This window comes from Taeniopygia guttata, chromosome 2 (assembly GCF_048771995.1).
Source record: "Taeniopygia guttata chromosome 2, bTaeGut7.mat, whole genome shotgun sequence".
Taxonomy (NCBI): Eukaryota; Metazoa; Chordata; class Aves; order Passeriformes; family Estrildidae; genus Taeniopygia; species Taeniopygia guttata.
In genome coordinates, this window is record NC_133026.1 from 60,179,255 (window position 1) to 60,204,021 (window position 24,767).

General features: G+C 38.1%; 1 protein-coding gene across 2 annotated transcripts in view; it reads right to left on the reverse strand.

The window, feature by feature from the left end:
• The window catches only part of PIGN (phosphatidylinositol glycan anchor biosynthesis class N), a 98,025-nt gene that overhangs the window by 52,389 nt on the left and 20,869 nt on the right, over window positions 1–24,767 (reverse strand). For both annotated transcript variants that reach the window (XM_030265393.4, XM_012571485.5), the window contains exons 5-12: window positions 22,017–22,123; window positions 15,608–15,732; window positions 14,253–14,383; window positions 10,367–10,483; window positions 6,423–6,463; window positions 4,846–4,905; window positions 3,658–3,750; window positions 1,740–1,795 (exon numbers count right to left, since the gene is read on the reverse strand). In XM_030265393.4, the coding sequence (XP_030121253.4) occupies window positions 1,740–1,795; window positions 3,658–3,750; window positions 4,846–4,905; window positions 6,423–6,463; window positions 10,367–10,483; window positions 14,253–14,383; window positions 15,608–15,732; window positions 22,017–22,123 (730 nt within the window). The remainder of the gene's footprint in view (window positions 1–1,739; window positions 1,796–3,657; window positions 3,751–4,845; window positions 4,906–6,422; window positions 6,464–10,366; window positions 10,484–14,252; window positions 14,384–15,607; window positions 15,733–22,016; window positions 22,124–24,767) is intronic.

Consider the following 24,767-nt stretch of genomic DNA (forward strand, 5'->3'; position numbering starts at 1 on the left):
GCATCTAAACTCCCTCTGAGAAGGAGGTTAGAATGTAAGGGGTTCTTCTCTGTATCTCATAACTCAACGGGAGGGTCTCCATGACAGCTTTTTCTGACCCATCCTCTATGCAGCAAATAATCAAGTGTACCTTGTCACTAAATCGTGCTAACCACTGTCCTATTTACTATCAAACATTGTGAAACAATTATCACTTCTCTCTGATGAGCGAGGTGCATCACTCCATCCGTGACATTCACACATCCAAGGAATTATTTTGGTCTCAAATAAAACCATTTCCTAGAACAACTATTAACCCAAATTTTGATTCAGAAAAAATCGTAGAGTATCTAAAGAAAATAAACTTATTTTTGCAGTGGACCATATCAAAGTAACAATATGTTTATACCAAGTTTTAGTTGCATTTTCAAAGTGACAAATGTTTCTGGCATTTCCCCTTAAAACGATCCAACATATCATAAAACAGAAAGACAGCAATGCATAAAGCAATTGGTAATACTTAGTTACATAAAAGATAAATATAGCATTAAGAAAAGCACATCCTATTTAATAGACTCAGTCTCATTTCTCAACGAAAGGTAAAACTGAAAGAGCTGCAAAATCAAACTAATAGTCATTTATCAAAGAGGACTGTCCATCCTTTCCATATGGGCATTTTATTTCATACAGATCAGTACATTCTTTGATAATGCAGCTGTCATTCTTATTCAGAATTTGTTCAAAAGGATTCATTATGTCCCCAAGATTAACTTGACTTTTGTCTCATGGACTTTCTTGAACCTTTCCCTTTGAAGGAGCTAGAGGTATAAAATAACACAGCAATTGTCTGTTCAGAGAGACAGAAATCATCTTTAACAATAAATATATTTCACAGGAAGCAACTCAAGTACGTTTTACTGCTGCTATGATTTAAAGATCTTAATTAACATTGCTCTATTTCCCAAAGGAAAACAGCTGCTCTTGGTGACAAGGCATTTTTGGAGCACTTCACAAACTGCGAGCAGAACTGAACGCTGTCACGTACACCCATGGCAAAGCTTTTAAAAACCTTTACAGAAGAAAGGAAAAGGAAAAAGCAGCTTTAATTAGATAAGACAGAAGGGTGAGGGGAGCAGTAACTGTTCCGTACACTAGAATAGAGTTCCCAGATACACAAATCACTACAAAGACTCCTTCACAGCCTGGAGACAGTAAGACTAGGCAACACAAATGCTAAACACTGTAAGGTTCTTTTCTGGATGCAATACATTTTACTTATTCTTTGTTAGCATTTAAATCACAGAAGAAACAATTCTTACTTCAACTTATATATATATATATAAAAATTAACAGATTGCACTTCCTGATCTATAGGGACTAGTATCTCCCAAAGAATGCTGAAAAAACCATAACAAGAAAAAAAAAATCAGTGTAATTTCTATAGCTATAGCAAAAAAAAAAAACCAAAAAAAAAAAAAACCAAAAAAAAAACTTAGATAAATAACCCTTAATGGAAAATAAAATGTAAGGAAGAGATTTAAAAAAAAAATCTATCTTAACATCAGATAAGAAGCAGTTAATTGGTGAGAAGAAGCAGTTAATTGCACAGAGTTCTAGGGCAAAGTTTCAAAGTCAGATCAAAACTACCATCTAAAAAAGACTTAAATGACTGAATGTGTTGTTGCAGCTCACCGAAATAACAAAGCAATCAGTAAGACAATCAATCAGGTAAAATATACATAGTTTTTACAGACACTTACTTGAATGGTGTGAACAGAATTGACAATGTAGTTTCCTTTTTCTGACTCATCTTAACCTGCATAAAAGAGCATTAAATCATTATATGCAAGTGGCAACAAGACAAAAATTGTATCAAGAATTAAACTACAAAAGATCACAGAAGATTTCTACGACTTTGGAAAAGGAATGAAATCACACTATCAATATGCTGTCCATGAAAATGGGTGTTATACTCAAGTATGCACAACTCCTCTGAGTTCCTGGAAAGAGACCCACTCTAAAGTAAATAAAATAAGCCATGCTCCAGCCACTACTTTTCTCAAAAGGCCTTCTACAGTTTGCAGGATAAAAGGAAGACATGGCTAGAAGTGTTACCAGGCTTCAGTGACAACCACCCTCAATGAAACCAGCACAATTTATGCCAGACAGGCACCAGTACACTGCAGCAAACACCGCCAAAACAATGCTGTAAATCAATTAACCTGCACATGGACAAAAATGGAAAGTTTTGGTGCCATCAGAGCTACTTTGTCCAAGGTCTTCCAAAACATCTTCAAGGTCTCCTGAAGCTGCCTGACTCAAGTCTGACAGCTGGCATAATGTGTAGTCAGGAACTTCCTAAGCACACTACTTGTAAAACCTGACAGCTGGAAGTAGCAACCCACACATTTAATCCTATCCATCCAAGGCAACATCATCTCCAGGGAGTACAAACTATGGTCAGGTCAGCCCATCACAGGAAAAGTAAAAATCCACTTGGCATGTCTAAGCCAGTCTACTTCTGCTTCAGCAGAGAAAAAGGAAATTCAAAGGAAAAGCAGACAGGATCATTCCAATACAATGCTAAAAACAAGCCACCACCAACAACAATAACCCAGCACTACAGAACAAGAGAACAAAGTAAGCTCAAAGGAAAGGAGAAGCATGACTACTTTGATTTTTAAATAATCTCCAAGATACCAATTTAAATGAAAAATATCTGAGTCATCCTTAATTCTTAAAGCATAGGTCTTCCAACTGCAGAGGTGATATCAGCATGCTTCAAACTTCACACCCAAGCCCACCAGTTACGTTCCCTGTTAACATGCCAGCTCTCCACCATATTTTTGAAAGTGATTCTTGCTGCTGACACTGCCACCCTGGTATCTACACCTTTGTGAACCTGGCATGCTGAAGGTGCTAATCTCATGCAAGTCATCTCATGCTAGTTGATTGTTTCACTATCATGACATGAATTTCCAGACAGGATAACAGTTCTTTTGTGTCTCAGCTGGTAACTGTGGAGGATGGTTTCCCCTCAGAGCATTTCTATGTCTTACCAAAACTAGGATTTTGGAAAGTTTCTCACTCCACTGGTCAGTGAAACAGAACCTTTTTTATTTGGACCACTCATGTGTAATATCCAATAATGTAATGTAATATCCAATATTAAATGAATCAAGACAGAGAAGCCAGAGATGAACACTTGCAAAGCAAAACAACAGATACACCAGTATTAGCTAAAAGTTAATTAGGCCACTAATTTAATTTCTTTAATGCACAGGAGGCTATTACCTTTCTGATCTGTTTGTGTACTGACCCTGATTTAAGGCCTTGTCTTCCAGCCCCCATTGCAAAGGCATTATTTCCCTTCTCTGGTACCAGCATTCTACCTACATACTGCAAGTAGGTTTACATTAACACCAATAAACATCACCATTTTTGTTAAGAAGAAAGAAAAAAGTTATTCTCCTTAGAAAAAAACCAACCAAACTTCCTTATTAAAGTCTTTCAAGCTTCTTCAGATAAGTCTCACAGCTATTCAATCAAATGAATGCGCATTCAATTTTAATCCTTTCAACTTAGCACACTATGTATAGGATAAGTCATACAATTATTTTACACATAGCAACAGCTATTATTCAAATAAATTGGGCTTTTTCACCATATGTTTAGTACCTTAAATTGCTCAAGAATCTGAATAGCATTGGTAAACATGCTCTCTGCTTTGAAAAGAGCACTAGTGTTCAGATATTCCAGAGGCAGAGTTCCCTGAGGAAGAAAAATACACATAATAAGTAAAGAAAAATAAATGAAATAACAGGAATTTCTCTTAACTGAATTGCTGGCCAAATAAGCAGTAAGAACACTTCAAATTACTGCTGAAATAACTCATGTAACTACTTTGAAAATATTTTTCTCACACAGATTTGCAACATCATAGGGATTGTTTGTAATATCTCAGCTTCTACAGGAATGCAAAAAACATAAACAACAGAAGGTGTTACAAAACTATATAGTGTAAAATAATATAAAATCAACCTCTAATCAGAAGCCATTTTTGATAACCCTAACAGTCTTCCACCCAAAGCCTCCCCTGGGCCTGACTCAATCCCGTACTTGTGGTAGGAAATGGAGCAGTTCCCATGCCAGCCTGTGTTGGGCAGCTTTCCTCACACAACCAGCAATGAGTGCAGGACAGGGAGACAATCCCTGGGACAGAGTCTCCAGAAGAAATAATTAAAAAAATATGCTGTAAATAGGTGTTTTATATATGGAACTAGCAGTGTGGCAGCACACTAATGAAATGCTAATTGTCAATTCGATATTTACGAGGCAACTTTTGGACTATGTAAAAATACATGAGAGAAACTAAAAGAAAAAGCCATCTCACTGAACAGATGTTATCTTCTGCCTCTAAATTAGAGGCAGAAGATAACATCTGAAGAAAGTACACTAGTTTAATCAAGAAATAATTGAACATTAAATTGCGAGAACTGGCTTGTTTACAGGCTTAGCTTTCATGATCACAATCATGTGTTATTCAAACCATATTGCATTTTTACCATCTCTGAAAACAAAGCAACAAAAAAATTTTATATAGTCAAGAGTATAAAGTTGCAGATTAAAAAAGGATCGGCTGCCTCTCCAATTAAAAGCCCTATACAATAAATTTTAAAAATTTAAATTTGTATTCTAAACTAAAGATACTCACATAAAATTAAAACTACAAATGGTCTTCACACCCTATAGCACTTTTACAAATCTGTAATCCTTCTCCTCACACACCTCAAGTCTTGTCCCCAACACCTCTTCCAATATGGTGAACATATTTTTATAACATAGAAAAACATTTGTACTTCTTACCACAGAGTTCAGAGGGAAAGGCACACCAATAAGGGAAGCCATCAGTGGTGCTATATCAGCCTGTGCAAACAGAAGCATTCCCATTTTAACATAGTTTCAGCCTCTAGAGATAATAAATTCAGCTTAATTTTAACGTGCCTGCATATGCAAAATATAATTATGTAATATTGCGAAGTTATTACACATATATCTCTCCTTTACAGTATTTTGGTTTTTTATTTTCTAGTAGCCATGGCATGATTAGATTCAAAATGTGAAGCTACGCTGCTGAACGAGCTTGAAAAAATACATTTCATTTGAAAAGCAAATATAACCACCCCAGTATTTATTTGCAGGAATTCAGCACCTCCTTTACTTCATTCAGGGAGGCATACCACTTTATGACTATTTATATGACCAAAAGAACTAATTTAATACTTACAGTTTTAAGCAGTATACTGGATATACTGCTTTTCACAACATTCTTTATCCCATGCCTCCACAGCGCAGATTACTCACCTTCTCCCCTTCAGAGGGAGTTTCTGCAATTTTTTAATGCCAAATCAGCCCTCAGAAAGGGCCTTTAATTTACACCAAGGCATCTCATAAAATAAATTACCATTTCCTTCTATTTGTGATAATAAACACTGCCTCATACCAGGTTTATATTCTACCTTAATATAAAACTCCACACCAAAATTCTTTGTTTCTCCAGCATAAATCTGAAGAAACTGCACTGAAATCACAGGCACTGCTCCAGCCTCAAATCTACTGGGCAGATTCCAAACCATTATTTGTGGAGAAAAATACACCTGGAGTGTAATGATAATTAGAAGTCTCATTTGCTATTTTTACCCCTAGTCCCACGTGTACTACAGGACAAAAGCTCTGTCTTTGGGAACTCCATTATCCAGGACAAAGTAAGACTTTCCTTCACAGTCTCAAAACAACAATGCCATAACTCCTACCAGCCTTGAGAGGAAAACTAATCTTTTTTTTGTAGTTTCGTACCAGGGCTTTGATGAAAGCAGTTGATCCAGAACGTTCCCAATTTGAACCTTCTAGCAGGAGATTATTTCCCTTGTTTGAGTAGGTTTGGAGTCTCTTATTCATATATTGGTTTTTGTAGGATGATGAAGCACCGCAGTTTAAAAAAGCCTGACTGATTTAGGATCAAAGGAAAAGCAGTTCACATTCTTTTCTTCTTTCACAGTACTAATTGTCTAAACTGCAAAATATTTGGGCCACAATCGCAGATGAAAAAATCCCACAGTTTACCACTGTAGCAAGAGATGGTTTTGATTTAGTAACAGCACCTTAATGGACCTGGTATATTGTACTGCATTCTTCCTACAGCTGTGTGGGATTCCTTAAATAAATGGTGTAATAATACATCTTCAGGAGAAGTTGTATGTGCAGCTGTCACATGTCAACAGCAATTTGAACTTATCCTCATAATGTTATTGTGGTTCCTGTTTCTAGGGAAATGGTACACTGGTGTAATCATTCATTTAAATTAAGTAAATTACTTTAAATCACACAAAACTTATAATTTAAGGTGAAAACTTAGGAACTATTAAATTAGGTATGTTTGATACCTGATTGACATCAAGCCTCTTCAAGTTCTCCAGTTTCCATTCTGCAAAAAAACACCAAAAAACAAGAGCACCTCAACAGCTAATCTACACATATTTAAAAGGACACTTCAAGTTCAGTTGACATTTAATATCTTGTTGCCATTTTCTGTAGTGTTGGTACTAAAGAAAATTATGATTTTACATGAGGATGCTAACCCAAGAAGGGTTACAGATGGAACTCAACAGGCAGAAACAACAAAATGCATTCATTTCAGTTCACATTTTCTTTTATCCAGCAGGATAAATTGCTGCCTGCGATTGTGACCTAGATCAGTAGAAAAAAGGCCAAGGCTTTTTTTTTTTTCAGCACAGTAATGTATTACCTCCTGTGCCAACTAAAAGAATCAAACTCGGATTTAGGAGATTTATAGTACCTCTTCAACAGTTTGTAAAAAAGGCTAACCCAAGGTCCTAAATGCATTGGTACAAACATTAGATCCTAAAGCTTTGGCACATCATACAAAAATTTGGTTGAAAATTATATTCTCCTGTTCTATGCTGGCCTCTAAGGAAATAAAGAGAAAAATGCCTGCTTTCTTTGGGGATGGAGAGTTACTTAAAAAAAGAGTTTAGCAAGGTTTGGTATATTCTTTCATACATCTGCAGTATTGCATAGACCAAACTAATTTTTAGCAATTAGTTCATACCACTGTTACCTTGGGGGGTCTGAGTACAGGTCCACTGTTATTTGGTCCCACAAGTACCTCAAAGAGCAGACTTGTACTTTAACAGTAGTGAGACAGCTACCATGGCAACACAGGAGAAGTATTAGCAGCATTAATCATCAGTTCTGTTAAACTCACACCAAAAGGTACAAGTTTGCTTCCTTTTGCTTCCCAGAAAAGGAAATGGATTTATATTTCTAGAAACAGACTCTTACCCATATTTCTATTATATAAATGAATTGCCCGTTTTCCTTTTAAATACACTTTTCCAAAGAAAAACATTGGGAAACTGTCTATACACACACAAAACGTGCTTAAGGTAGGAAGATACTGTATCTCTGCTAGAGAAAACATCTCTTTTTGTCAGAAGTTTTTTCATCTCCATGTGCCCTACTCAGACATTCTAAAATGCAGAATTGAAGACATATGCTTTGGACCAGGAGCCACAGGACACTGAGCCCAGGAACTCCTAAGGACTAGGACACACCTACAGACTGGCCAGTCTAGGCTGTACTCCCAGGAGCGAGGCATCTTGGCTGCCCACACTGGTTTATGATTCCAGCTCACTGTCTAGGTTTCCTGTACAGTGCTCAGCAGTTTTCCACCCACTTTACAGAGGCGTTTTTTTGCCTTTATCCTGTCCTGCTTTTACTGCAGCCCGCTGGGCTGTCAGATGCAAACAATCCGGGAAAACAGCAGGGAAGTGCCAGTTCAAAAAGAGACTGAGGATGAGGCTACATGAACCAAAGAAAATCTCACACAAAACCTCACAGAAGCCAAAGTAGTGGAGGGTACACTGAGCTCCCTCGGTTGTGACAAAGCAGGCTGAGCCCCCTACAAAGCAGGCTTGTATCAAGCACCCCACGCCCTGACCTGCAGGAGGTTGTGCCTTCACTCACAAGCTCCTCTGGGCTTGTGCCCCTGGGCAACCATCAGCCCCTGAGGAGCTAGAGAGCAGTTCTGTATTCTCCTTCCTTCTGAAGAAGGGTCAAACCAGTGGCCAAATGGGTAATACCACATGTCGCCCACAGGATGCAAGGCTGCCATAACAAATCTTTCCAAGAGGACTGAATGAGCAGGCCTGAGGGAAGGCAGAGCACAGGTGACGAAACTGCTGCGGAGAAGGCTGCCAACCCAGAGCAGACTCTCTGCCCTTCTGGCCATCCGAGGAAGACATTCATCTCTCTGTGACAAACTGGACAGGCTAAGTCCTGCCTGTTGGCACTGCCTTTGGCGGATATGACCCTCCATGGCAACAATGAGAAGAAAGACAGTTCACTGAGCTGCCTACAGCCTGCTTGCACTGCACAGATCATAAGAAGCTTGTCAGCATTAGAAACGTTCTGTCAATACTTCCATAAACACTTGGAGAAATTAGAAAGAATTGTCAATAGATGAAAGAATTTGAACATTGGAGCATGCAACTAGAAATATAAGCCTGACACCTGCATACATCAGTGATACAGCAGTCTTGAAAACACCCTCCTGCCCTGCACACAGTCACAGCTGCAGCTGTACGGAGCAGGAAAGACAGATTCAAAGAACATTTCAAGAGAATTCTTTTAAACAGCTTTTCTTTTATACATTAACTTTGTGAAACTATCTGGGATTGTAACAATGGAGTAGCTGAACTGTATTGATCTGTGCAAGTGCCAAGCTCCATTTCAACAATTCTGTCTTCTAAGCTATGTAACCTACTAGAAGCTCTGATGTACTGCCATAGAGAGAACAGTCCCTTTTTAAGAAGATACTTATTACTCAAATAGGAATTCAAACTCCCAAGATACTCAGAGCATCTCAAATCTCCAAGAGAGATCATCCTTACCAATTAAGAATCTGTAAGGTCTAAACAAAGCAACAACATGCTTGACAGATGCAAAGCTAGTAAAAAATGAATGGAGGAATTTCTGATGTTTGCTTTGGTGTGCTTGGTTTTTTGTGTGGTTATTTGGTTTGCTGGTTTTTTAACCTTTAGAAGGAAAACATGAAGCAGGCATAGCAGGGTGCAGACAAATGTCATCCTTTAAGTAAATACATATTGTCTAATAGATGAGGGCCATATAGCTTTCCCTACTGTGCACCTGGGAGTCAGCTCAATGTTCATCTTTTTTGAAATCTCTCACATCATTTTCATCATGACTGGAAGTCAGACATTGAGGTTTGTACTAAAGCTGCTGACAATCACGGAAACTGACAGATGTAAAATTCAACTATTGCAGATCAACCCTTAGATATCAAATGTCCTTCAAAGTCTAGCAGATCAGCCATCACAAACACCAAAATCAGTTGTTTTATTCTGTTTTCTATTTATTTTTCCTACAACTCATTTTCACTTTTATCACAGATGTCAACGTTTTATAGCAGCAGTTAGGTGCAAAGAGTGAAAAGTTAGTACTATTTCTAAAATTACCTAAGCTGTTTCCAAATACCTTCTCAATAGCAGGACAGAGTTAAAACCTCAGGGCTGAAGTAATTTTTGCCTGTTTTCTCTAACGTACCTTGACAAACAATCCAATAAAATAGAAAGTCATTACTTCATTGATCATGAGCAACAACCCAAGACTGAAGGCACCTTAAGAAACAGAGCAGGACACAAGAATGGGGCACATCAAAGAGGAACAGCTTGAACAATTTAATCACATGTTAAAAACTCTCTAACCCCATTGATATTTCAGTAAGACAGCATTTATTGCATTATGTATGTGAAATAATAAAAAATCATTCATTTTAAAAAAGGTTTACTCTTAAATAAATTAGAAAAGGGAAAAATAACAGTGAAGAATCACATTTTTCATTGAAAAAGCTGTTTACATTTGCACAACAGCTGCAAGGATGCAAATGAGACAAGACGGCCCCTGGAAAGTCCACAGGGTTGTGCTGTGAAGTTAGAAAGGTGTCTTTGAACTTCCCAACTTATGTTTCTGTACTAATAGCATTCAGCCTCTGGGAGTTAAAAATTAAGTCTCCTGGAATGAAGTTTTAGGAGCATGAATAGCCTCCTGTCAACAAAGAGAGAACGTTTTCAGTTCTATGATTAGAAAAGAAAACTGACTGATGTTATTTACCTAATTTTGCAGTAGCTTCCTTAGACATACCCTGTCACCTTTTCCTTACACATCACACAAAGCAAATCACACTTACTGAAATGGAACAGACATCAGCAAATCTCAACGTGTGTAATAGTTAAAAACATCTCAGTTTCCAGCACAATCTTTCACCTAAGTCTTATATTTTACCTACCTTTCAAAAAATTGTCTTCAAATAATTGGGTTGTAACTTTCTGTGGATAATTTACCCCAGCACCCCAAACAATCAGTGGTGTTAAAGTTTCTGAGGGATGACCAGCTCCATGGGATCCTAAGAAGAAAAACAGAAACAACCAAACAAGAAAAATAGAAACTGTAAGACATGTGCTGTAAAAACAAACAAAATCTATATTCAATAAAAATATGCACACATGTACTAAGCTCTTGATACAGACATACTAAAAGCCTGTTACAGACAACCTATTCCAGCTTCATAGCTTATTTTTATGTCACTAACAATAAGGGCTAAATTCATTTTTCAAGTTGGGAAATCAGTACCAGTTAAGTCAAGACTAAATAGACAGAACTTTTTATACTAAAATCCCCACATTTTTAACATACAGAAAATAAAGCCATAATATTTTTAAAGCCTCAACATATAGTGGAGTTACCAGCTCAAAACACGTACATGTGCTTATCCTGAGCATCTCAATGAAACCAAGAATGCCTGATTTCAGTAATAATAGGCACATGTGAAAAAAAAATCATACAGAACTGACCTCTGAATAAGAATTAAACTTCCACTTTGAGACTAGGAAGCAATATTCATTGGAACTGTCATCACATTCCAACAGTGATAGCAGTTCATTTTTAAGGTTTTAAAGTCTAGTAGCACACTCCTTAAAAATTGATAAAACATTATTTTCTTCCCAGGGCAAATTGATTCCCTCCAGATTAACACATCAGCCACCAAAAAGCAGGAAGGTTGAAAATGACACCTCAGCAGCAGCTGTATTAAAGCAGGAGCCGCACGAGCTTGAAAGAAATGCTGGTCATTGAACCTGGTGGGTGAGGTACCGGAGCAATGAGATAACCCAGCCTCAAAGGGAAGAACTTTGTTATACAAGTCCTATGTGGGTCTCTGCATGGTCTACAAGATTACACATTTTCCTTATATTTGCACAGACAGATGCTCTTCCCTGTCTATAAATATATATTTTAATGAATACAAAGAACAGACAAAGCACACTGTTATGAAAACTCAAGGCTATTCCAAACATCATACCCAATTCTGTCCTTAAAACGATCACTGTGGCACAGCTGAAGAGCCAACTTCACTTATTTTAAACAACCCAAAGCTTATGAACACACTGCTCTGGGAATTAGATTTCTGATATTTCTTGGTGGGCACCCTCTGGGTTCAAAAAACAGCAACAACTGCTTTCCTTTGAAGAACTTGGGAAAAGAGCTTATAGAGAGACCATTTCCTGTATCTTCCAGGGACCAGGGATTATTTCTTATGTTCGTTATAGTCTTATTACTGCAGGAGGAAAATTTAGCCAAGCCACCAGCTCCATCATTTCACTGGGATTCTGTATCTATGAATACTTTAAGACAGATAGAACTGAGAAAGGCAGCTGTACCCACTCCCTCCCTGTTATAAAGAACTGCTTCAGTTCTGATCTGAATAACAAGAGGGGAACAAAAATAATTATTTTCAGTTGGGTCAGTTCCAGGTTCCACCTCCAGCACTCTCCAAATAGACTTTTTCAGGGAAAAGGGGGAAAAAGGATGCTGTTGTTTAGCTGTCTGTTCCATAGTCCACCAGACCACACAGGTACTTGTGCCAGGATGGTAGCAGGAACAAGAGACCAAGGTGAGGATGGGTATGGAACACCCTGTGTTGGTGGTCAGCAATTCCATCTGACATCAATTAAAGCAAAATCATGGGGCCAGACTGAGAAAGCAAGCGACACCATTGGCTTTTGCCAGCAGCCACAATATCTTTGATCATGTCTAATTCAGATCATATTTCTTTCCTTAATAGGCCCCCCCATCCTTTCAATGTTTAATATGTCTGAAAACTGGTGAACAACCCATTATGCAAATAATCACTGAAAGGCTGCAGCAGAGGCTAATATTACCAACCAGCCCAAATAAAAACTCCTGAACTATCCTTCAGACAGCTCACAATGGGCCTGAGCAGAACGCCTGGGTTTGCTCTCATATTCACTAAAGTCAACTTCAAAGTTATTAACACTTCTGGCACAAGATCAAGCTTTTCCTTCAAGACAAAGAGATGACAGAAAACTATGACAGACAAGTGGTTTTCAAAGCCTGAAGAAGTTACTGCTAACACCTTTTATTCCCCCTGCAAACAATCCAATACATAATGAGAAGACCCCTGCAGCTCACTTTGGCAGTGAGGAAGGCCAACAGCACCAAAGGCAGTGTTAACAGGAGAATGGTACAGGGAAAGGATTGTTCTCCTCTGTTCAGTACCTGTGAGACAACCTCTAGACACCGGATCCAGTTTTGGGCTCCTTTGGTACCAGAAAGACACCCATCATCTGGAATGGTCTCAGTGAGGAGCACTTGCCCTGTGAGAAGCAGCTGAGGGACTGGGACTTGTTTAGCCTGGAGAAGAAATAGCTTTGGGGAGAACATAGCAGAGCAGCCTGTCTGCCTGTACCCCACCATGAAGGGTCTTGAGAGAGGATGGAGCCAGAGTGTCACTGTGGCACACGGTGGGAGTATGACAGAACTGCCATAATTTGATACAAAGGAAGTTCAGATTGTAGATAAGAAAACTTGTCCCCCTCTCTGAGGGCAAACAGGCAGCAGAGCAGCCTGCCCAAAAGGGTAGCATAGGTGACATCCCTTTGAGGTCTTAAGGGCCCTGCTGAATAAAGCCCTAGCATCTCTGTCTGATTCAAAAGCTAAGCCTGCCTTGGGCAGGTATTGGACCTCCTGAGGATCCCAATATCATATATATATATATATATACACATACACCCCTTCCTTATAAAAAAATTATGAAATAATCTCTTGAAACATACAGAAAAAATCCAGCATAATTAAAATTTTATTGCAAGTGGCAGTCAGCTCAACAGTAAATATTATTCAAAATGGACTATTTTGCAAATGAACAGATGGTAAGTAGGCTGATTGAATAAATATACAAATATTTTTGTTATCTCTGATGACAGAAAAAATCTGCATCTCTTCAATTGAAAAACTTTAGGATTTCACACACAGAGTAAGATGCTGACTGTTGTTTTGCCACAACCATGCCTGGAGCATCCTTGGTTCAAAAGTATCATAGCTAGTAGCTGCAAACCCGCAGCATTGGAAGAGTGACATATCATTTTCACTGGCTGCACACAAAGACAGGAGTGCTCTTAAGATTCTTGAAAGAAGAAAGAATTAGGGAAAAATGTCTAAATGAGTTTAGCACTGCAAACTTTTCTCATCTGGCCTCAAAGCATTTGGCCACTGTGGCCACCCTTCACAACTCTCCTCTGTGGGGATCAGTACAGTTGGCCCCTGCCTCACTCTTCTCTTTGTACTCTCAGCTCCTGCACCCGTCTCTAGCACCAACCTACTCAAGAAATATCACAACAGCAGTCCTCTTCTTTCTGCTGTGTGTAAAAGGCCAAAATAAGCAAAAAGATGCTGCACTCCTCCCCAAACCTCTCTCTGTACGGTTTTTCACCAGCTCCTGGACAGATTTCCAACCTTTTCCAGGTGCTTTAGAGCACCAAAGTGAAAACTGTATCTCCCAGGGGTGCTGGAACAAGACCAAATTTGCTGCTGGCAGCCAAATAACACCATCTCCCCCTGCTTGAGTTGGTTTTCTGCAGCAATCTTCCTATCCCTACTAGCAGTCACTGAGGAAATTAAGCTTTAACTTAATGTCTTTTTTTCTGACCAGACATGGAATGCAGCTGTCACAGCAATTTGCATGGATTTTCATACACAAGCAACACTTAGGATGCCAAATCAAAGCAGGGGTTCCAAAGCTTCTCATGGGACAGAGCTCTTTAATCACACACCAGATGCCCATAAACTCAACTGACTCAATATTTAAAAAGACTTACCCCAGTCTGTCATTCCATGGTCAGAAGTCAAAATAAATGCAGTCTTTCCATCATTTCCATAGAAATTGTCAATCAATGAAGCAATTTCTTTCACACCCTCATCAACTTGTTTAATATTCTCCTGGTATTCCCTTGAAAAATAGGAGAAAAAGGTTACATTCCAGGTGGCGTTCACACTGGGTATAAAGCAACTTATCCATGGCCATAAAGCCCAGTCCTTTGAGTACAGACAGCTTTAACCTCAAATGAACAGCAAGCTAACAAAAGGCTTCCTAGATGTAAAAATCTCTCTTCCTCTGAGTCTTACTGAGATATTAAATCATTGCAGCACAGTTTGAAGATTACTGAAACCACAGTTTCAAATGGATTTATATTTCAAATCTGACCTGTCCTTGACATAAAACTATCATTTTACTACTCACAGCTGCCAGGCAAGTTAGGCAGAATGCCAAAACTAAGGAATTTTTTAAAACTCTAACACCTTAAACGGTAAGTTGCAAAAATTACTTTAGGCTGGTAACTAAAAAACATAGAAAAATCTCACCAGGCAGTGAGTGTTTTGAGATGAGTCATAGATCAGGACAGACCCTAGTTTTCTGGAATAGAAGCTAAATAAAAAATTTGTATATTTTTGGAAAAAGTGATTGACCATGATTGACTTTCAGACAACTAATTTCCTATCTGTTGCTAAAGCCAGTTTTAAAACCCTGTCTTTAAAAAATCATAATAAATGAGCATTAAACACACAGCAAGTATGAACTTTAGAATGATGTAGGAAATCAGAGAATTTTAAAAGTATGTAAGGATTAAGAGAAAAACATAAAATCCTGCAAAGCAGGATGTAAAGAAATTAAAAGAAAGTTCTCAAATAATGCATTTCAAGATGAATTGGTGTTGAGAACTGTTAATCTAAACTCTACTCTTTTTTCAAGTGTAATAAAGAAAGTCAAAACTTAATGCTGAAGTTTGCCATTATTGCTGAGCATATTGCTGTCTATAAACTCAATGATATCACTTCAGCAGTGGGGTATCTGAAAACTGTATCCATTTTATATTTAAAACTACATTTCCTACATATACTCTAGATTATGTGTTGGCTGTAACTAAGAAAATTGCTAAAATCAGATTTGACAGGAGTATAACCTGACGTACTGTAGAGAGCAAAAATCTGTCATTTCTATAGATGGGGCCTTAAAACAAAATAACCCCAAAAGTTCAGAAAGTATGTGATCATGGTGACATATATGACCCCCAACACTACAAATTTTGTTTATGCCTTGATAAATTGCAGTGCTAAAAAAGTTACTATATGCATTTAAAACTAGTAAGAAAGATATGCTTAATATCTCAATTACCTTGAGTTTGGCCGATGGGCATGTCCATTGGTGTCTATGCCTAGCAAATGCAGGAACAGAACCACTTTATCTTCATTCAGTGCAGAGAACAATGTTTGATTGCTTCTGGAAGAATTAAAGAAGCTCTGTATGGAATAAGCCATTAACATATTAATCTGAGAAAATGGAAGAAGATAAGCATCTTACTAGAACTAAACCACTGCTGTTTCCATATCAAAATACTAGTAGTTATTAGAGTTTTAAAAGAGGAAAAATAATGACTTCCCAATTTACAGCTTGGAGGACAACTACTACCAGTAAGGTCAGTCCAAATTTTCAGCCTATCTAAGAAAACATTTACATTGAAGTATTCTTTTGTTGTCTGGGGGGCATTTTTTATTGGTTTTTTATTTGTTGGTTTGTTTTGGTTTTTATGGGGGTGTTTTTGAGTTTGCATAGGCAAAATACATATACTCCTTCTTTGCTTCCTGTATAAACAAATTGATGAACCATTCCTGAATGCCACTTATGGCTCACATTTCTATTGATTTACTGAATTTAAATCGGAAGCAAAGATCTCAAATATTCTTGCTTTGGAAGCAGGTTCTGCAGGACTGAGATACCAAGCTACAAATTGTTTGCAGAAACTAAATAAAAACAGAACAAAACATGAGATGCTTTGCAAATACATGGACTACAGAACATACATCTGCCTTGCACATGTCCTACTTAAGCATCCCTGAGGCAGATGCCAGGGGAGGATTTTACCCTTGGACTGAATGAGTCTTGACACGGCTATCCTGTGCTGCGCTGCAGCAATGCAAAATGCAGGCAGACAGCTATTCCAGCATCAGCTCCTTAGAAACAGCACTGCCCAAGGAAACAAAGTTGGGTAGGGTCTTAGTTCAAAAAAAGCATCTAGAGAACCTTTCAGTACACTAACCTAAGTGAGAGTGTCTTTGAACTTCGTGCAGGAGTCCAGGGAAAATGCTGGTAGAGGCAGGGAAGCATTTCTGCCACCGAAGGACAGGGCAGCCCACCACACAGCTGTGATAGTGATGGAGCTCTTAAAATCTAAAGCTCATCATACCTTGTATAAACGAAAGTCAGTGTACCCAGAGGAAGACCAAAGTGGCAGCAAGGATTTCACAGTGAGCTGTGCCAGGAAACCATGGCACTATGCAATTCTACTTTTCTAAGTCCCGGAGTACACACAAGCCGCATGGACTAATTATTTGCATGCTCTCAGCTTTAGCTCTTGTCCAAACAAAATCATGACCAAAGTCCAGAGATATTTTAAATAAAGATACAAGAACAAAATCCGATTACATTAAATAGCAATATAATTATTTTTAAGGAGATTTTCATTTCTCACAGAGATCCGCCCACCTGCATGTATTTGACCACAGACCTGAGAAGCTTTCCAGAGCACACCAGTAATTTGCAGGATACAATAAAACTGTTTCCTTAATTTTAATTAAATAAAAGGACATCAAAACAAAGCATATCAAAAGAGACAAACAGGAAAACTCCCAAAATTACATCTTAAAATGTAGATCAATATTAGAAGGCACATGTTTTTCTATCACAGAATGATTAAGCAAAATAAATCGTTCAGAGGAAGGGAAGGCCTGAGCTTCTCCTCTCCCACCAGACGAGTCCCCATGATACACTAAAAGCATCCACTTTCCCAGTTCCAGCTACCTCATAAGTCATAGCAGCAGCAGCCAGAAAAGTTGCCCAAATTCTGGCCAATTACAAACAAGAAGACAAAAGGAAGATGAGTGCAACCCAAGATGTGACATCTTTCCCAGAGCAAACAGCAGACTTTATCCCATTAACCTTGAACAAAAATGGTTTATTGAAAAAAATCCCCAGAAACAACAGGAAGCTCACCACAAGGATTGATGGCTGATAAAGGCGGTGAGTTGGCAAGCAGGTACCAAACACACTAAGAGCAAAAGTCACTTCACCTTGCTCTAGACGTCACTGAACTGTTTGTTCAGAAGTATCCTTCTATCTCCTTACAACCTGCTAAAGGCAGCTTCTTTTTGGTACTCAGTGATCACAAAACTTGAGTCCTACCTCTACTCAAGACTAGCTTCCAACCCATCACTCTATTTTAATGATCCTCTGTCGCCCTAATTATTAAGATTTTCTAAAGCTTTCTAAGTTTACATTCTGTTAGAAAACTTTCCCACACAATTTCTATAAACAACATATTGTTTTGCATTCCTTCATGGAAGTAGAGAAACTTGATGTACTAGTAGTTTATCCAATATCTTTGGAGAGGTGGCCCATTCACTCTCCAATCCACTGTCACCTTTAGAAAAGCATAAAAGTTAGAGTCAGAAAAGAAACTTTCTCTTTTACCTTGCAAAATAACAGGTAGTTCACGTTGTGCTTTCACGTGTCCTATAGCAACAATCCTCCTGGCCCACTATTTTTTATTCTAGCTTCCCTTTTATTTCCTCTATTCAGTAGTATTGCCTCCACTGTATATGTAAGCTGAATCTCACCAAGTAGTTTCAGGGACAGCAGAAAATAAGTAAGAGACTGAGAGCACTCAGTTTTTCCAGTCTCAGGAAAAAGCAGCTAAGGAGAGGTCCCATTGCTGTATTCAACCATCTGCCCTGAGGGTGAATGCAATCTCAACCCTCTGATTGAGCCAGACTGATCAGAGGGCCTCAGAGATTTATATAGAGGGAAACTCACAATTTGGGATGTGAAAAATTGCAGTAAGACACAGAGACTCTTAAAAATTATTTGGTAAACCATAACTATAGCCAGACATCAGAACAGCTGCTTAAAAAGGCTTGCACTTGGAGATGCTCAACACTTGACTGGGCAAGGAGTGAGCACGTTGCTCTAACTGAACCTCCCTCATGAAGAGAGCTGGACTCAAGATGGCTATAGCTTCCTTTCACCTTTCTTTTTAAATTATCCTGGCAACTTTTGTTTGATTTTCTTTAAACTAACAACAAAATAATGCACTGGTTATAACTGATATGCAACTTAATGAGATGAACACAAAGTTCTCTATTAAAATATTTACAGCAAGCTGTGAACTTAATTATAATGTAATACTAAGTAAACTACTACAACAGAATTTTAGTTATAACTATGTGAAATCTTGATCTAATCATCTCCCTCCTCTGATGGGAAAAAGCAAAGAAATAAAGATTACTTAGAAGGTCTAACAAATTATTCACAGATGTCTGAACAAAATAAGAACTTTAAAATGTTAAATATCTAAGTAATTGGGGACTTTTTGTTCCCTCAAACAGTGTCTTCCATGGAAGCATGATTCTTTAGTAAAGCTGATAAACTGCTGCTGACTGCATGCACTAGCGAGACCAAACAAACTTTTTCCTTTCACAAAGCTCCTTAATCTAGGACAAATTAATTAAATTGGCTGCTTAAAGCCATGCACACTGATTTGTGCTGAGAGTTTAAATAGTTATGCCAGTTTTCAGATATAAAACAAAAGTATAAAGGCAGGACAAACATATATGCCAAGTTTAGACCCCTTGAGTATAATCATGCACATGACACGAACACATTTTAAATGAATCATAAAACCACTGTACTGCTAATTAGAGTAGAGCTATCTGTATTGAAACCACTGGCACAAATCAACATCCAGTCACAGCACTGTCTGCAGAGCTCCAAAGTTTAACATAATTCAGCTCTGGACTCCATCCACCACCCTGCACAGAAGGGACAGTCTGAAGGCTTGGGTGGTCTTTCTCCAGCAGAAAGCAGACAAAGGAAGAATGGAATACTGTGTTCAAAATGAGAAAAGAATAAAGGAAAAAAAACCCACAATTTTTGGCCATCTGTATCTACATGTCCTTTTCAGTGAGAAGACATTAACTGAACATTGTATCTTTTGATCATAATAAATTGTGGTTATGCCATTACTGGAACTCATCTCCAAGACTGAGTTCCTGGAATTTTAAATTTTTTTACCCTAAAAAAAAAAAAAAAAAAAAGAGTTGACTCTTCCAAAACTATTTTCCACTAAATATTTTCAAAAATCAGAAATGCATCAATAAGCTCTTTTTTTCCCCATCAGTTGATCTAGACTCCCAGTATTTTGCTCCTTAGTTTCTTAGCACAGACTCAAACTATGGTTTAGGAAAAAGCTATTTTACTGAGAATCATTGAACCCCATTACAGTGATTAAATTCCACTTCTAATTATTTTGACGGCTTCTTAAAAAAAAAACCAAAACACAAACACACCAAAAGAAGCCCCAAACAAGCCAAAAATCAGAAAGAAACTAGAGTCCATCAACTCCATGCCCATCTGGATCCAAACCACTACCAATCTATTACTGCACATTAATATTGCTGGATTTTCACACTGCTATAGATAAAAAAACTCACACAGTCTAGTCCATGGTGTATTTTCTGTCTCAAGAAAGGGTTATGATCACCTTGTATCACAAGGGGACAGGACAAGAACTACCAAGTGTCATACATTTTTTCTTCTACTCATGATTTAAGCATAGATACAAATAAAAAGTAGAGTTTACCATCTCCTAATGGTAAGTTACTGTTAGTTAGCATTTTTAAAGAGAACAAGCAATTTCAGAGTGCCAGCACTAGCAGCCCAAACGTGAGTTAGCCATTCTTTTTTTGGGGCAGAGGAAGTGGCCCCAAACAAGTGGCCCTCACAATGCTTGCGACCTGTGAACTGCAGAGTAGAGAGGAAGTACATTTGGTATCTTTTGTTTCCTAAAAAGGCAGAAACCAGGGACCACATTGGCCAACATATGAATTAAACAATATATTGTTAAATACTTGAGATAAAATATAAAAGGAGGGGGGAAAAAGTAGGCAAAGCAGAATTTTGGTTCCAGCATACTGTCATTCCTACTTATACATAATCTCACTAGCACAGCTGAAAGTTGTTTGAGATATAAGAGCAGAGTGACCTTGGTTTCAGTAAGCCTCAAGTTTCACACTCCTGAAGCAATTGTTGATGTGCAGTTGAAGAGATGATTAATGGAATGTGTGGCTTATGCCAGTCAATCAAGTCCTATCCATCCACAGCATGGAATTTAGATGGGCAAAATAAGTCTTAAAAATAATGATGCTGGCTCCAAGGAAAAAGTAATTAGTAATGACATATTTTAAATATATCATTATAGCTTGAAAGGATAAATGCCATTAGGTGTTCTGAAGCAAAAGAAAGGTAGTACCACCCTCATATACTTGTGCAGCTCCAAATGACAGCAGGGTGCAACTTTATGACAACAGCTATTCACGTGTAACCGACAGCCTAATTTGATTTGTGTTATTCATATGCATTACAACACAAAACATGGCACAAGTGCACATTCAGGGTGATGATGACACTTAGCAAAAACACCTTTTCACCTGCAAACTCAGCAAATCACTTCCTTTGAAAATTAGCAAACTATAATGAATTTTTCCACCCTATGTCACTGTTTAAAGCAGAACCATCTTTCATTTCCTAAATAGATGATGATTTGGTTTATTAATTTATTTTAATTTTGTTTGATTTCTTTTATGCTGGTTAGCTATACTAATGCATACAGCCCAGAGATCTTGTGCAAAAAGTTTTAAGTCTGAAATTCCATTAACATTGTTATAAGATCCAGAAAGTAACTCACTTAATTGCTTCAGTGATACAGCAATGCCCACTACCAGCATTTTTTAAATCCAGAACAAGTGAGGTAGCATGGGATAACATAAATACAAGAATTAAGGAATAATCCAAAATCATGTGCCTTGGAGTACTAACATGGTGAGAGTGTCACAGAAAACAACAGTCATGAACCAGCACTGACCCAAGTCAGCTGAGCAGAGCACCACATCAACAAATTCTACAGCTCCGAGTCCTAAGCTGCCCTGTCCACCTCGCCCTGTCCCCCAAAACAAACTGTGCCTGCTCTAGCAGCCACAGCATAGTGTGAACCACAGCAGAAAATTAGAAGCCAGCTATATCTATCAGGAAAAGCCACACAGCTTGACAAAAAATAAGTCCATAATATTGCTTATTTTGCTTTCATAACAAAGATTTATCAATTCTATCATACTGCAACAGCTGTTATAAAATCCTTAACTAATTGCATTCAAGATCTTAAAGGGTCTATAGTACTCCAAGACAGGTTTCACATTATAGGCAAACAAAACAAAGCCAAGAATGTTTTTACAGGGTACTTTTATTAGTGTTATTTTTTAAATTAGCATCGAATGACAAATACTTCCTTTAAGCATCTATTACACTTGTCATGAAAGTTGACTCAAGAAATTTTTACTTATGACCCCAAGTGATAGGCCTTTCAAAACTTTCCTGCTTTCTGGATCTATGATAAAGTGTTAACAGGTTCTGTGATAAAGTTAGCATGAAACTGTGCTTTTTATAAACAGGTACCATAAAAAGATTCTCTGCTTACCTTAACATGATCAAAAACCCATATGTCAAGCTTGGCTGCATCTTCTGCTCCGAAGTCTTCACTTTCTGCTGCATAACAAAATGTATAAACGTGATCTCCAGTAGCACCTGCAAAAACAATATAGATGGCATACGAGACACAAGATTTTTCCTTTCTCATAGTCAAAAATACTTTCATGCACAGGAGTAGAAACCTACCAAAAATTATGATCCTGAAAGAAGTCAAAGAAATTTTATCTTTATTTTAAATTTTCCCATAACTAATCCTTTTTGGAAGTCTGGATAACATTTTACCTCATTAGCTTATCAGCACCTCAGAGGAATGAGGAACAATGTTATCCAGTACGCTCAGGCAAGGAAATAAAATGTGGAAAAGCAGATAGGAGAAAACCAAATCCCGGTTTAAGCAAATTAAACAGAATTTGGTTTTGAAAAAATAATTTCATGGAGAAACTTCTAACCAAAGAAGATACATATTCATAGTCTTATCTGAACACATGTTTTGGGGGCAGGCTGTTTAAGAAAAATATGCTCAGCTTTTGGTAGTTCAACTGAATCATACAAGATAATGCCTTACCCATGAGGTCTCTTCCACAGGAAAACGTACCACATATAACAAAGGCATCAGGAGGGTTAGTATATTTCAATTCCAGCTACCAAAGGCCCAGTGGACAACTTCAGGGAGACAATATTCAAAGTCTGCATCTTTAAGTGAAGCATCCAAAACAGAAAAGGGAGAACTACTCAACTATGTTCAGTCACAAAGTACAGCACAAGGGCCACTGATGTGCAAACACAGCATCTGGACAAGGCAACTCCATTCTCTCCTCACTGTCAAGGGAGCAAAGCAGAGAAGGGAGGGGGTGGGGGGAAGACAAAGACTGGCAAGAAATTAAACTTCAGAAGTCCTGAAAAGATTTTAAGCTAGGTGAAGTTTAATTAAACAATTCCATCAATGGCAGAGCTGTTACAGCTCAGGGGTGCCATTCATACTATGACTATATAAACTCCCAGAGTGGAAAATGTTCTTCAATCAGCTGATGACCAGAGAGAATACATCTGATCTGCTGTATGTCACAATTATATAATGCAGTTGTGTAAGCTTCCAGGCTTGTGAATGAACTAACATCCCAGGATAAGGCAGCTGCTTAACCAAGATTAAGTGGAAACCCACACAGGGGGATGCAGGTACTTCAGGCCAAGAAGATGAAAGCTGGCACAGATTTTGTGATGCAGCTCTCCCCTGTGCCTCTGGAGATGTTACTGCTACTTATAACACAGAACACTCACTGCAGTTCTCAGTCTAAAAGAAAAGGAAGAAACTACTGACAGGCATTAAAAGTGAATGCAGGAATTCCAATTGGTGGATAAATGAGTTCAGAAGAATAAATAAGTCCTGTCCATCACTGCCAGGATGACTGATAGTCTAAGAGGATAGAATGCTGTAGTGTTTTTCCACAGTGTCACAGCAAACCTGAGAAGTCCTTCTTTGAGAAGTGCCACACCAAAGAAGCCAAATGACAGCACAGAGTTTGCATACAAACAAAGGAATACTTACTCATTTCTAATTTCTACCAAAGCAAAATAAAACAAGCCACCCAACCCTGCACTGCTATAAAGAGAAATGGTGGCAAAATGTCATAACAGCACAGTTTCGAAAGTACCTGCATGGCTTATAAAATAACTGTTTCTTTTCTTTTTTATTTTTTTTAGTAAGAACTTCTACATTCAAAATGTTAGAAAATATTATTTTAGTTCTATTGGCTGAGGGATAGGGGGCCAGGCAACAGTAAGCCAACACTTTTTTTTTAAGTCTGGGAATGAGGAAGCAAAGATGGGATAGAGAAGTAGAAGAAAGCCAGGGATTAAAACATCTTTTAGTAGGACAGAGCTCTGCTGGGTTTCATGATGCCATTACACTACAGGAAATAACCGGAGGTGCCAGAAACTCCAAAACAAAATACCACCTATTGCTTTTTCTCTCTTCTCTGCCACTGTATCTCACACTCAGCATCAATATTCAAATATTAGGATCAGGGATGAAGTTATCACCCTCTTACAATAAGATTTAGGTCCCACAGAAAGTGAATGTCTCCCTCTGCTAGTGAGTCTGTCATGGTTCAGCGTCCAGAGCATCAAAACAATTTGCCAGCAAATTTTGCAGGCACAAAAGAGGGCAAAAAATAATGAATACGCAAAGACAGTCAGACACTGAGCAGGACAGAGTGTGGCCATCAGAGAGCTGTCATCAAACACAGCCATGTGAGGGAGATGAGAAATTCTGCATTGTTTAACAATAAGGAGCTAAACCAGAAAATGGAGAGGTCTGTCTGTCCAGAATAATCCTGGCAATGGTTTGTCCCAGTTGTTCCCATGAATCTTGATGATACCTTTCTTCATACTCAAGGTAAAACAATGATCCTAGCCTTTCTGGAAGCTTCCAAAAAAGAGAAGGGGAACCCATGAAACAAAGGGCAATCTGGATGCAACAAACTAGTATCTACTTCCCCTTAGAGAAACAACAGTCTCAGCTCCTTTTTCAGCATGACACTGTAATATACTCCAACCACCCACCACAGACAGACCAGTACAGGGCTGGACTTTTCAGGTCAAACCTCAAATCCTGGCAAGTCTAGAAGAGAAACTCAAAGTTTTAAGGAAACAAAATAGGTATTTTCAAACCCTGTCATTGTTAGATAATTTCAAGGTTATAATCTAAAAACATCATAGAAAATAAGGTTAAAATTAGCAC